Here is a 15217-nt window from a genome sequence, read left to right on the forward strand (position 1 = left end):
CATTCGCTCGGCAGGTAAACAAATGATTTCACTGGGTCATTTTGAGTGACGTCATCGCATTTGCTGTCACTTTAACCGTAATAACTGAAGTAATTACGCCCTCAAACTGTTGCTGTGATCGGTCTGCGAGCATGATTATATGTTATTGTACTTCTCCATTCACTTTAATTGGTCTCGGGTCCGTAAAGGGCCATCACTGGGTCCGGATCCGGACCGAGGTCCGCCATTTGGTGATGGCTGCTATATAGTATATTATATACAGTCATGGAAAAAATTATTAGAGCACCCTTGTTTGTTCAGTTTATTGATTCATTTTAATGCCTGGTACAGCTAAAGGTACATTTGTTTGGACAAATATTATGATGATAACAAATATAGCTCATAAGAGTTGAAATTAAGAGTTTCTATCTCGCAACTTCCATGGTTTTCTTGATAATAACCAAAATCACTTAAATTCTTACATGGATAGCTATAGCATTGTACTGCCAAAAAATTTTACTCAATTTTTGCTGTTTTTGTTGTCATTGTTATATTTGTCCAAACAAAGGTACCTTTAGTTGTACCAGGCATTAAAATGAGCAAGAAACTGAAGAAACAAGGGTGCTCTAATCATTTTTTCCATGACTTGCTATTGTAGGTTTCCACCAGCCACAATTTTTGAGTGTTTTTCATAACAATGATGCTAATTATATATCTAAAAATGTGCATAAAAATGTTATCAAATATTTTGTAAAATTGTAGGCCGTATTTTGTTTTTGCATTTTTTATTAAAAACATTTCATTTGAATTCAATTGTAATTGTTGATTGTTTTTTAAATTTTGATTTATTTGATACAGTTTTAGTGTATCACTCTTCTTGTACGACATCACCGTAATAGCAACCTATTTGTACTTAATTTTAATTTAGTTTCTGCGGAATTTTCACAAATTTTAACTTTCCTTAGTGTTAATCTTCTAAGTAATAATAATAGGTAATAATATTTATCTTGACTTTTATTTATTTTTTTACTTTATATGACATCGCTTTTTGTTTTTTAAATGTGAATGGTGAAGACGATTGTTCTCAATGAATTGACACACAAGTGTAAAAAGAAGTTCAACTCTTTTTATAGTAAAAACCATAAAATAGTCACATTTTGAAAAGAAATGGCAGGCGATGCATGAATGAATGAATAGGAGTATGCTGACTTCCTGTTTATATTCTTTCTCGAAACACCTTTTTGTTGAGGCGGCTCCTGGATCCTTTGGGAGTAAATGTCAACCAAAAAGCGAAAGAAAAATAAAAACACTTGCAGAGTGAGACCTCCTGAGGTACACTGAGGGTGGTTTGGTGATTTTTACTTTTTGTGTGTAACTTTAGTGGCATGTCTTTTGCCTAATTCCAAATTTTATAATGTCAGGGTAGCAGAAAGTTCCCCTCCCTTCCCTTCCTGTAACCTTTTTTTTCCTTCCTCGAGGAAACAATCAAGCCCACAGACGTGGAAGTGATCGTTCTCGGGTGTCGCCGAGCAATCCATCATTCTGTTGTTTTCAGCTCTTATTTTAGGACTCCACCAGCCATAGTTTGTGAATGTTTTTTGTATAAGTCAGTTGAGGGCTAATAATATCAGCGTTGATTGTGATTCATGATGTTTTTTTCACAGAAAACAAAACAGACATCTCAACAAGAACGCTGGCCTGCATGTTAGCTCTTTGCTTGTAATGCGGGTTGCAGTGTTGTTGACTCAAGATAAAAGAGTGGAGGACCATGTGGGGTTGACTGTGGCCCTCAAGACCTCTTGAAAATCCACTGAAAATTAGTCAAAATAGAGCTATTATTTTTTACATAACCTGCAACACACGTGAGTAGCAAGATAATTGTGTCTTCCCTGCACTCATGTATGGTGGTAGTCGTTATGTTCTTGGGCTGAATGAGTGCTGCCTGTACTTGGGAGCTGCAGTTCATTGACATGTTTTGACTTATTAGTCAAAAAGAAGTATTTTTGAGCTTGATATTGGGTATTTAAAGTTGCTTTCAGTTTTTACAGTGCACCGACCATGCCATGATCTATAAACATGAATGTGAATGTTTACGCAAGTCAAAAATCCTCTGTGACAGGAGCACTTTGCTGTTTTTGAGGACCTACTACAAAACCGTGAGTCAAAGATCCTCTATACGGCTAGAGTGATCTGCTGTTTTCAAAAACCTATTGCAAAAATGTTGTGTGCGCCTTCAAGAGGCAGGGCTTGGGAAGTGACATGTGTGACGTCATCTAGCTACTGTAGGGTTGCTGAGTGTTTGCTTGGTTAGCAGTGTGGAGAGTGCCAGTGACTAGTGTGAGTTGTGGCTGACAGCAGCTCCTGTGTGTTCACTGTGCCTTTGCAGTAGTATTCTACTACACTGGCTACTAGGTGTCAGGAACGCTACATTGATGAGACAATAGCCACCAGGTATCCTATGTAATGTCTTATTTATGTTTAAGACATCTTATTTTCTATTATTATGTCGACTCTAGGGGGCAATACAAGTGTAAAAGTGACTGTGTTATTTCATGTCTAGAGGCCTCTAATAATGCTAAAAACCATATGTAGAAGGCCTTAAATAGATTTTCAATGCTCTAACTATGAAAATATCCCATTTATAAATAAGGAATTCTGCTTTGTGGAAATTCACTTATTGCAATCAGGTCTAGAACCAATGAACCGAGGGACAACTGTAATTATACTTGTGGCAGTATTGGAGAAAGATCTTGACTTTGTCTCAGAGCACACAGCTATGGTGCGTTCAGGGACCACTGGGAATAAATGTGCTGCGAAACAATGAAACAAAACAACATAAACATGTAAGAACTATGGGCTTTCTAACAGTATATTATTTAAAATAATAGCCCTTATTTCCAAATGTATATGCATTTACAGCACATAATATGCAATGTAGTTATTTACAAACTTTTTTTTTTATCATTGTTTCTGAAAGTTTTCAACAGCCCATTTTGGCACCACCCAAGGACCAGTACTGGGGCCACGGCCCCGTGGTTGGGAACCCATCCATCCCTTTCCTATGCCACTTGTCCTCCCTAGGGTTGCGGGGACATGCTGGAGCCTATCCCTGATGACTTTGAGTGAGAGGCAGGGTAGACCCAGACTGGTCGTCAGGCAACCGCGGGGCACATCTAGAGAAACAACAATTCACACGCACATTCATACCTATGGACAATTTAGGGTCGCCACTTAACCTAACATGCATGTTTTTGGAATGTGGGAGGAAGCCGGAGTACCCGGAGAAAACCCATGCATGCATGGGGAGAACATGCAGCTCTGGTTGGGAACCCCTCCTCTGTAAAACAGGAATGCTCAGCTGATTTTAAGGACCTACTGCAAAACACTAGTCAAAGCCAAAGATTCTGTATATGTCCATATTTGGCCCATAGGCCACCAGTTGAAGAGCACTGATCGATACAGCACAATATATTCTTCAACTATAGGGGGAGCTCTTTTTTTGGTGTCCACCTTGCCACCTTCTACCTGACTAACATGCTGTGGTGCAGATGAACGCCTCTCCTAGCAATAGCAAGGACGTGCTGCCATAAAGCAGGGTGGCGTTGTTGGCGTTGTGTCGCCTGCATGTCGCTGTGTTGGCAGTAAAGCGACCTTGTTGCTGGCGCTATGCCATAAAACACAGTTGGAACACAACCTTTGTACGATCACTTGGCGTGCACGCACACACACAGACATACACACACGTGTAATGATGATGCTCCTCTTGCTGCATTCAAACATACTATGCACTGACTAATGAACTAGAATAGGATCTATGTTTGGTCAAAGGAATATGCAATGTTGTACAATGTATTATATACAGTAGATATATACAGATATAAAATATTAATGGATTTATAATACACAGCTAAACAACTAAATAATATCCCTGATACTTACGAATGGATCTATAAAATTTATAAAAATGCTAAACATTTAATCAACCACTAGAGCACTACAATTTAGTTTTTTATGATTGTTTTTTTTTACTTGAAAAGCTTATTATTATTCATATTATTCATTATTATTGGTATTCATTTTAATTATATTTTCGAAATTATACCAATTATAATCCCAGATGTTATTACTTTGGTATGCATTAGTATCATGCACTGTGTTTAGCAAGAAAACAATTTTTTTGGCACTTTACATTTCAATTGTAATTCAAATTAAAATTGCATGTTTAAAAAATATTCTTAAAAATATGTTCTAACCAGCTGTTTGATGCTAAAAATCTTTTGCCTATGTTGTTGAAGGATTTGATTTTATTAATTTGTTTTGCGTGTTTGTTTCAGTGCACCACAAACCTTTTTTAGGATCACCTACTATTTTTTGGGGCGGACATGAAGATGACATCTCATGCACGTATAGCATGTACGTTGGTGGGATTTCCTCTTTATTACATTCATCCATTTCTCATCCATCAAATGAATAATAGATAGTAAATCAGATTCCAAAGAAAAAGAAAATAGTCTTTTTTTTCCTTTAAAAATAATGACCAACTATTATTAACAAAATATAGACAATAAAATTAGAAGACAATTATAATTATTTCACTCTGAATAAAAAAAAAGCAACAAAATTAGCCATTGCACTTTCACACAGCAAGCGTCAACTGAAAATCGGCCATTCCAATTTACAACCGCCATATCTAACTGAACAATTGCTCACATAACCTCAGCGTGGAGGTCACTCGGCAACATGGCCGCCCCACAAACACATCACGGCGACTTTTAACTGCCCTTATCTTAACATAAATAATGCGTCCATAAAAGTTAATCATCTACGTGTTGCCGATGAGGTGTGCTCATCAACAAAAAAAAGGTATTTTCTGCAGGGACAGTAACATGTTCTCATTGTGTTCTTTTCAACAAAAACACAACAAAAAGATGCTTAAAATGAATGAATGTGCATGTTTTTTTTTTGCATTGGTGCTTTTGCTTGCTGCAAAATAGGTAGTTAGCTTGTGTCGTCCCCGCGTCCAACTCCTCATCAATTAATAAAGTCTTTAAGTGACAGGTCCGCTATATGCCCTCCCACTTGGGTGTCCATGAAGTGTGTTCAGGCGGCGCAGTAAGGATGATGGTGACTCATGCTTGGGAAAGAGTGCACCAGGAGGTCTGTGTGGCCATGGACGTTGGCGTAAAAACATAATCCTCGTATTTAATGTCCACGTGTGCTGAAGATATCGTTGTGTTCAACTGGCTAGCCGACTGCAGAGGACAGAGATCAAAGAAAAAAATTATTACAATTGTTAAAAACTATCGTTAATTGGAAGCAGGCAATAACTGGAGAGAGGCTGTTATTTTCCGAAGTGTGAAAAGTCGTTATATAAAACAAGTTGATTTTAATAATGACTTGGAGTGCTTGAGAAAGTGGAGAGGGAAAATGTAGCTCTCTTTCAGTCATTTATGAACAAGTATATTGCACAACACAGCAGCAACAGAACCAATGTTGTAATAGCGGTAAGGAGCAAACTGATCAGTCAGAGTTACTATGATGAGTGAGGAGTTCACAGCTCATTAGAAACATTTTAATGCACATGCAGAGGTAGCGATGTATACCAATGTTATTTTGGACAGCTAAGCGTATTATCAAAACATTTGTCAGCTTACAAAAGTGCCTAAATATATTGGAGACTATATAGCAATTATTTTTGTAGCTTTAATAATGTTTAGGAGTGCATGAGAAAGTGGAAAGGGAAGAGTTGACTCTGTAATAAAGGACTGTTGAAATGTTATGAGGCTACCTGAGAGGCAGATGTGACGGTCTGTCCAGCGTAGGGTGAAGGGGTCAAGCTGGGTTCACTCTTGATGGTGGAGGCATGCTCTGACACGGAGAGAGACGATGGCGAGCTGCTGTCAGAGGCGATGGGTGGCCCTAAAAACAATAAAATCAAAATAAGCATGTTTGCTTGTAATATCATTACATATCATTGTCATTGTATTTAGTACTATTTGGTTCAGAGTGCGCTTGTTTCACCACACCTGAAGCTGACTTGTTCTTAGGCATCTTAGGTTTGCGCTTCCTGGTCTGTATACTCTCTTTCTTCATGGCCAGAGGTCTAGGCACCTGAACAGAGAAGACAAACCCTCATTACTTGACTCAAGTGCAAAGAGAAGTCATACAAGTTGTAAATAATGCATTTTAAAGGTCCCCTATTATTTCAGCTGTTGGGTCCTCGGGTTTGGGATTTTTTTTTTTTATTAAGTAGTGCTTTTTCTGACTTTTCTTGACTTGGACTCTGCCCCTGTGTTGTTCAAATTTTGGACCATATTGTTTCAGAAATCTTTGGTCAAATTACAAGTTGTTCGACAACCAAACCAGCTGAGTATCCAATTGGATTGGATGGATGGATGGATGGTAAACCTGGAGAACTCGAAAACCGGGGTTCCTAATAGCGATTCACAATTCCCCCAAAAAGTCCCAATGCAGGATTCAAACCGGCCACCCTTCTTTTTGTCAAGCAATACAGATTCCGGACTGTCGGTCAATTTTTGTGTGAATATCTGAAGTGTTCGACTCGTTCAAACAACTGCTGTGAATAATAATACTGGACTCAAACACTTTGTCCTGTTTTGCAACAGTTTCTTTAGGGATTCTTGTTCAAATTTCGGAATTTATTGTCTTTGAAATTTGTGGTCAAATTCTGAGTCATTCATCAACCAAACTGACTGAGTACCAATGGTCCAGCTGTTTTTGACTGTGGGTATGAATGAATGGATGGGAAACCGGAGGACTCCATAACCGGAGAACCTAGAAGCTCGACAGAAAACCAGCTACCTTTCTTGTTGTAACAAAAGAACCTAATTACAGATTCCTCACTCTTGTTCGACTTTAGTGTGAGTATCTGAATCATTCAACTCTTTCAAACAACTGCTGTGAATGAAGAGATTGGACACTTTGTTTGGTCTTGCCTCAGTTTCTTCAGGGATTATTGTTCATATTTTGGACCTTAATTTCTTGAACATTTCTACTCAAATTCCAAGTTATTCAACAACCAAACTGACTGAGCACCAAGGATTCAACTGTTTTTTTTACTGTTGGGGTGAATGAATGGGTGGGAAACACGAGGACTCCATAACCAGAGAACCTGATAGCAGCATAAAGTTCTACAGAAAAGTCCCAAAGCAGGATTCAAACCAGGCACCTTTCTTGTGTAAGGCAAGAGAGCTTAACTATGGATTCTGGACTCTTGAGTGAATATGTGAATTGTTTAACTCATAAGTCTTGTTACGTACCCCGTGCAGCTTCATGTAGAGACCACAGGCGTTACACACCGGTTCTCCCTCAGCGTTGCGTCTCCACAGCGTGGTGGTGCTAGTGTGACAGTTTGTGCAGCATAGGCCAACTCTGCGGGACGTGGTTTGCTGTAAAAGCAAAAAAAAACAAAAACTGTTGGACTGTTTTTTTGTTTTTGGCTCAGACCCAAAAGACAGAGATTGCCTTGAACTTTGGGGGGAAAGAAAGAATCACAGGATGTCAGTGCAAGACTGGTAACGTAAAACAATGATGAATGATTGCAGCACGGCTTCAATGTGAAAATAGCTATTGAGTCATTAGTTGGACAGGCTTTTACACAGCAACATAAATAATGATTATTTTGCTGCGCACTGGTTGTGTTTGAGTACCCACATTGCTCACAAACATCTCGTCCAAGGGCAAGGTCACTGCAGGACGAGCACAGCTGCTCTGTAGAAGCAAGCTGGTGGGAAATAAGCAGCCGTGAAGCCTTGACACCACACTCACCACGGTGGTGTTTTTGTAAAGGCATACAAGCTGATTTGAACAAGTTTGCATCTTTACGTAATTTAAATTAATAGTACACAGTGTTCAATGCTGGAAGGGATTAATTGCTTTTGCATTATTTCTTATGGGAAACATTTTTTCCGTTACTGTACTGTAAGATACCTTATTAACCTCCAAAATTAATTTAATTATTACTATTGAAAATGAAAAAATAACTAATAAATAACTAATAATAACTAATGAAAAAATACTACTACTACTACTACTAATAATACTAACAATAATAGTGACATCTGCCTGTGTATTTAAACCCATTATTTTATTTGTGAAAAATATATTGTATACATACAATATTCACTGTATACAGATTAAATGCATATTTTCAGAATGCCACTTTATACAGTATACTATATTATTGGGACACACTTTTACGCCCGAAGTTCCATATACAGTGGAACCTTTGAACGCCTCAGTTTTTGCCAAAATTTGACCTCGGTTCTCGAATATTGTCTCGGTTGTCATACAGTATTGTGCGTAACGAACTGTTGTATTTTACCCTTTGACATGTTGACTCTTCTGGTATTAATAAAGATGTGGACGGACTATTCCCAAAATTGCTTGTTTATTCAGCCAACTTGGATCACGCACTAAACACAAAATATCATGATACTCAGGTTACTCAATACTACGGTAGTCAGTAAGGCTAATTCAGTTGGCAAACTTAAATAAGAATGTTACACAGACTAATTTGTTTGCTGCCGTATCATTCCACGAAAGAGAGTGCCCAACAAAGAATACCAGGCATTGGTGGCACAGTCTTGTCGTGTTATTAATAGACGCCGTTAGTCCAGCTGTTTTCATGACATGACTTTATTACAAAACGTGCCTTAGAATGCTCTCAACTGGAAACCGGAACCGGAAGTCATTGTCCCCCAGCTCAGTCGCCCATTTATGACTTTCTATCACCGGTGACTCTGTAGTCTATGTTTTTTGGGCTTGATAAAGCTACAAAATAACCCACCATGGAGCCAAAGAAAGTTGCAAGTACCAGCACTTTGATTAAAAAAAAAAGGTGAGAAGCAATTGCATAAAAAAATATCCCATAGCAAAATGCAAAGGTGTCATCCGAGTGGCTCTCTCCTCCCCTCGTCCCTTGCCACTCGTCTTCAAATTAAGGTAAAAGTAACGTTAAATGTTTTTATCCCTTCCAGTCGTCATTTATATGCATTTGAAATTTTGTTCTGTATGTAATACTACAATTGTTTTGTGTTAAAAGTGTTTTTGTTAACATTTTTGAGTGTTTGGAATGGATTAATTGGATTTACATTATTTAAGTTTAAGTTTATTACAGTATATAAGTTTTCGTACGACTCGGTTTTAGACAGACCCAATGAAACGGATTCATGACAGAAATCGAGGTTCCACTGTACTATTTTGAATTGCAAACAATAAATTAAAGGCTCTAAGGAGGAAAAATCTGCATAGCTGGACCATAATGTCACATACTATAAATAAAACAATGTAAATACTAAAACTACAGTGCACATTGCCTTAACCTTTTGACTGCATTTAGTACTTTTTTGTCTCCATCTTTATATTGGAAGGTATTCCTTCATTTGCACACAATCCTAACAAGTCCAGTGTTAGGGCTCACACACATCCTAGGCAATAAAACATCATGCTGCTCAAACATACCTGTAAGACAACACCACATAAATCTACTTTTACGGTATGTTGGAAAAAAAATAATCTCTTGGTCTTACCAGCCTCTTCTGTGGTTTGATGAGCGGCCTATTGATGCCATTCATCTTGTGGTAGAGGCCACAGGCGTTGCACAGGTAGTGTCCCGTACCGTCTCTGCGCCACAGCGGTGTAGAGATGGAGCCGCAGTTGACACACTCCCTACCCTCGGTGGGCATGTCCTCCACCAGGTCTGAGTACAGAAATTAAACACTTTTAAAGAAACACAAAAATAATAATAAATAAAAATAATGTAACTGATTATACTGATTATAATCCCTCAAGCCAATTTACAATTGAACCCATGGATAGCACACTGTAAGATGCATTGAAACATCCCACCAAGAACCCTTTTTTCACATTAAATTAAATCATATTAATTATTTTCTCACACAGATACATGAAATTATTATTATTTTTTTATTTTCTGACAAGGATACATGCATCCAAAATGTAATTACATCTAATTACATGATTGTTTTGTGACACTGATGTGTATGGAAAATGTAATTAAATGACATGAAAATTACATTAAATTAAATCAAATGTAATTAAATTAGTTGTTTTCTGACAAGGATGCATATGAAAATATTAAATTAAATGTAATTTTTTGGGGGGAATAACTTCCTCAATGTGCGTCTGTCTAACTTCCTGTTCCTACTGTGTCCCCCTGGCCTTTCTCTGCCGTGCTAGGTAGCCCTTCAGTTGCAAAGGAAGACGGTTTTTTTGGTTTTGTTTTTTGGTGTGTGTGTAGGGGGGTTTGCTGAATAAATAATTTGACTCTACGAACTATGCTGAGCAACAACCATTATAAATTCTATAAACAGGCGCCACATGGGCGCCACACACGGGAGGCGACAAGCGAGCCCAGAATTTGAAAAATGTCACCTAGACCAGGACCAATCGGCGGGAGTTTCATTGATCGACCAATGAGCGTACAAGATGCAAATCAATCAGCTCTCGCAGGTAAACACGTAGGAGAAAGTAATAATTGCATTGTCAGATTTCCTGGAGCTATTTGACATTTCTAAAAAAAGAATATCGAGATATAATGAAAAAGCAGCGGCATGGGAGCTCATTAACGCCAGAGCAAACATAATGGGTACGTTTTAATTAAGTAATTTACACGGACATTTATATAAGTTTATCTTCAATAATAGCAAGATCCGGTACTAGCAAGAGTACTCGATCAACACCGGCCGCTTTTCCTCCTCTGAACTACTTTGATACCTCCAAATTCCCTCCACATCTGACAGCCAGTCAAAACCGTGGGAGACTCGTAGGCCTATTATTCGCTCTGGATGTGAACGCGTCGCTCGCGGGTGTAGCAGGACACAGCCACTCGTTGCCTCTTGTGTACAGGGTTTGCTAAGCTTTTGCCAATCGCAGTTGTTTGTCGCGCCCATTAAACGCATCATGGTGGTTGGGGGGGAGTGGTCTGGTTCGGGTCTCGTCTGTGATGAATAGCTGAGGTGGAATTTAAACTGACACCCTCTCCTTGACTGAGTAACGTGATGAAGAGAGATCAAAACCTGCAGTGTGGAGACAGGAGGGCTGTTATCACCCTGAAAAGATCCAGGGGTCTCTTGTATCCATCACATATCCGACACACGACGGACTCCTGGCATAAATTGTACCTACCTAATTCCTCATCTGAAAAGAGAGGGTGGATGCCCATGTGCACGTGTCTACATTTTATAGTGTTAAATGTATATGTCATAGCTTTGAACATTGATAGGATGTACTGTGATGCACAGTAGTCAAAGGTTTGGAGACAATTTCTCATGCTATTGAATGACACCTTTGACTGGTTCTGTACACATACAATAACATCACTTTCTCCAATAGTGACAGTTTCATTTGAGCAGACCTTGAGAACTGATTTCATACCCATCGAGTCAGAAGGTTCATAAAATCCAATTTCTTAGATCAGGTATCTTTGGATGGATGGATACGATACCTATCTTGTCAGAATGTAAATGTTCTTTATTATGGATCAGACAGTTGGCTAGATGTCATACCTATCTAGTTGGAAGATAGGTAAACTACATTTTTTTGTTTATGGATCAGATATATGACTATATACAGCACATATCATACCTATCTACCCACCTAGGTCAGCTAAATACAGTTTCTTCATTATGGACATACATGGTCATGAATCCAGTTACTTATGAATTGTATTTCTTAAAATTCACAATAGGATGTCCCTTATGTCACTTTTCGATGGTATAGGCTCACAGTAGATTGCAGGATAAGGTTTTTAACTGAATAGATGACTAAACGGGTAGCAGTGGAACAGTAATTTATGTGTTTCATCCCCTCCAAAATGGCTTCATTTGTGTTTCTTTTAGAAACACAAATTTAGGGTGTTTTATCCCCTCTAAATTGTTTTGATTTGCATTTGTGTTGGTGTATTTCTCAATTTATACTGACCTCATTCAGCCAAGTCACTATTTTATTAGAGGTATTTTAGTCTGGCATGAGTAGTTAACTAGTAGTTACATTTTGGATTTTAGTGCCCTATGTATGCATTGTTTCTGCATTTAGTGGTCCTTTTGAAGTGTTATATCAACACTTGCATGCACATACATCCATCCATTTTCTGTACTGCTTGTTCTTGTCTTTTCAGATGAGAGGCGGGGTACTCCAATTAGAGTGTCCAATTAACCTACCTTGCCTGTTTTTAGAATGTGGGAGGAAGCCAGAATACCACCCCTGTTTAATTAGGTATAAACAATACTGACAGCAGTTACTATTTGAAACCCAACTTGTGCATGCATTCTCGTGACATTGTAAACTAAGCGCTTGATCACAGTGGAGGTGATAACTGTTCCTGATGGCTGGGGGCGACAATGGTGCTCTTGTATCTTGTGTGTGTATTGAGGCCTTCGCTCTAAACACTGCACTGTTGCTCAGGGGATTAGATTAACATTTTAATTGCAAGTTTAATTAACTTGCAGGCCTTTTTCTCTCTCTGGAAGAATGTGTATTGTCTTGATCCAAAATGGTTTGGATTGTTTTAAAACACTTGGATTAAATCCGGCTGCTGACTTGTTAGGTCATCACTTCCAACATGGGAACATAAGAGGGTGGTCTGCATAATGAAAAATATACATTTTATATTTAAACAAAATTATATTTTATATGAACAAAAACAAACTAATAATGATAACTCTCATGTTGAATGGAATAAATATAATGACAAACAGCCACTAAAAGTAACACATTGGCCAATAACCTGAGCCAGAATGAAAAATATATACAAATAATATTAAACACAATATATAATAGTATATTTTTAAAATCAATAATTAATATTGTTACTCCTACGGAATCTAATATTTTAATGATTTTATAATGATGATATAATGACTTTGATTAATTGTTTTAAATAATGTTTAATACTACAGATATTTTAAGTGAAAGTGTTTTAGTACTGAACTTCATCATAGTGAGAGCTGTTTCTAATATTTTGGTCACATATTTGCCTACAGGAGATGGGCAAAAATATTAGAAATGACAATGATAATAAGCCCGCACAAGCGGGCTCTGGTACAATATATTATAGGCATAAATTTATAATGTACATGCATGTCATATAATGAAAACTGGGTATTATTACATTTTTTAATACAGTTATTGTATTTAGATGCTGTGACAGACAACTTTAACTACATGTACACTATTGTATAAATAACATACTAGTATATAGTATATAGTATAGATTAATAAATACAAATAAAGTCGATAAAATTACAAATAAAGTATGACAAGAATAAATAATGTTTATTGTGAAATAATAACATCACTATAAAAAAATTCAATCTGAATATTTTTGCATATTGGTCACTTTTTATTGGGGTATTATTAAATTAAGTGTATAATTATTGATAATATTGTGTTGTTACTGTACATATGTGTTTTTGTATTAAGTAGCAGAAATGGTGCACGTGAGAGCGGGCTTACCGAGACTGGAACGCCGTGCAGACATGCCTCCTTGGCGGCCTTGCAGGCTCATCACCCCGCTCTCGAATGGTCCCGGCGTCCAGGAGGAGGTCGCCATCTCCGGGCTCATGTAGGCGTACGGCGCGGTGTAAGACCCACCGGCCACCGAGCGCACAAGGGCACCACCGAGCTGCTCCGCGGCCCGGGCGCTGTTGCCGAGCATAAGTGGGCTCTGGTAAGCTGTATCCCGGCCCGCGTTGGTGCTGAGAGTCGGTGGCGGAGGAGGCGGCGGCGGCGGCGGGCTGTGCGAGTAGGAGAAGCCGTGTGGAGGGTGAGGGCTGGCGGGTGTGGTGAACGACGGGGCGTCGGTGCAGGCATTCTGGGACCAGCTGTGGTGGTGGTGATGGTGGTGGTGGTGATGAGCACCGAGGCTGTGGGACTGGAGAGGCGAGTCGCAGGTCTGCAAGTAGGGGAGGGTTGGCAGCATGGCCGGGACTCTCGTCGTGGGGACGTAGACGGCGGAGTTGGCCGAAGGGTGCATGTAACTCCCGGTGTCGTGCGTGTAAGGGGACTGGCTGGAGGACAAAGTGAGGCTTTGATACATTTTCCTCTGATCGTTATTATTAAAATGCAGTTTTTTGGCGAGTCCACAAGGAACCCCTGCATCCTGCATGTGGAAGACACAATTGATGCATGTTAAAAATTACTATGCTTGATTAAATTGCACTTAATTGAAGTTCAGATATCCTGGAGGCAGTGAACTCCGCATAGAGCGCGCGCGCGCGCGCACACACACACACACACAGAATAAAACATTAATGATAACACAAGGAAGCATACATGAGAAGCATTAGTGTATTATCTCACCAGATAAGGCCAGTGAGGTGATTTTAAAAAGTCCTGGAGGAGTCCAAATATCACCCTTGAAAAAGGTTTAGAAGAAGGAAGGATGATTATGAGGAAAGTTCTGCACCACAAACTCCAAAAGCAAAAATAAGAAATAGAAGTTTTAGTCCTTTAAAGCAGTTAGTCCAGATTTAAAGCCGTGTCCCCCTCCCCACCACTCCTTCCTTGTGGAGATACGGTAGATAGTGGAGGGACCGTCGCTGATAATTGCTGATAGGAGTGTGTGTAGACGCTCTCTCCCACTGGAAATTTTGTATCCAGAGCAGGAACACGTGACCCAGCAGGGAGGTAGGCCCAAAGGAGGGGGTGAGGGAGGGGGGACTTGTAAGGTGCTGTGCTGCATGGTGCAGCAGGATGAGGGCCCATGCATACATGCACTGGACGTGGGTGGTTGCGCCTGTAACAAAAACAAGTTTTACAAAAAAAAAAAGAACAATTTGAATCCTGAATTTAACTGGATTAATTTTATTATTATTATTATTCTTATTATGCACGATAGGCATTTTAATGATGATAAAATTAGGAGCATATGGAGGATATTTTTAAATTTACACTAACGTTTTCCAAACTTTTATTTTTTATGTCTTTATTTAACTATCGAACTATTTAGAGATTTAGAGAGCCATATAGGACAAAATTTAAATCCGACTAAAATGGATTGGGATTAAAACATAATTCATACATGTTCTATATTGCTATGTTATTTAAAAAAAAATCTATATAGGCCAAATTCATCTTTAAAAGAACTATAGTATTACAGTATAATGACTGACTATAGTTATTATACTCATTAACACCATTGGACTGCTTTTAATAGGCTACTAATTAATTAATCATCGCTAAATTATTTAGTCAT

At 38.7% G+C, this 15217-nt stretch overlaps 1 protein-coding gene across 1 annotated transcript; it reads right to left on the bottom strand.

Annotated features, from left to right (window-relative positions):
• Positions 1 to 4416: 4416 nt before the first annotated feature.
• On the bottom strand, positions 4417 to 14568 carry gata5 (GATA binding protein 5). Its single transcript, XM_054783259.1, has 7 exons — positions 14323 to 14568; positions 13477 to 14122; positions 9531 to 9700; positions 7260 to 7388; positions 6006 to 6090; positions 5768 to 5898; positions 4417 to 5231 (listed from the first exon to the last, which is right to left on the bottom strand). The coding sequence occupies exons 2-7, from the start codon at positions 14057 to 14059 to the stop codon at positions 5109 to 5111; spliced, it is 1221 nt and encodes a 406-aa protein (XP_054639234.1). The 5' UTR covers positions 14060 to 14122; positions 14323 to 14568; the 3' UTR covers positions 4417 to 5108.
• Between the last annotated feature and the right edge of the window lie 649 nt (positions 14569 to 15217).

Source organism: Dunckerocampus dactyliophorus, chromosome 1 (assembly GCF_027744805.1).
Source record: "Dunckerocampus dactyliophorus isolate RoL2022-P2 chromosome 1, RoL_Ddac_1.1, whole genome shotgun sequence".
NCBI classification, from domain to species: Eukaryota; Metazoa; Chordata; class Actinopteri; order Syngnathiformes; family Syngnathidae; genus Dunckerocampus; species Dunckerocampus dactyliophorus.

Excerpts from the sequence above, each read along its gene's own strand:
- gata5 (XM_054783259.1), bottom strand. The coding sequence starts at position 14,059 with ATGTATCAAAGCCTCACTTTGTCCTCCAGCCAGTCCCCTTACACGCAC. Across the intron at positions 5,899-6,005 it reads TAAGAACAAGTCAGCTTCAG|GGCCACCCATCGCCTCTGAC; the intron begins GTGTGGTGAAAC and ends TATTGTTTTTAG. Across the intron at positions 5,232-5,767 it reads CCGTCACATCTGCCTCTCAG|TCGGCTAGCCAGTTGAACAC; the intron begins GTAGCCTCATAA and ends TGTCCTCTGCAG.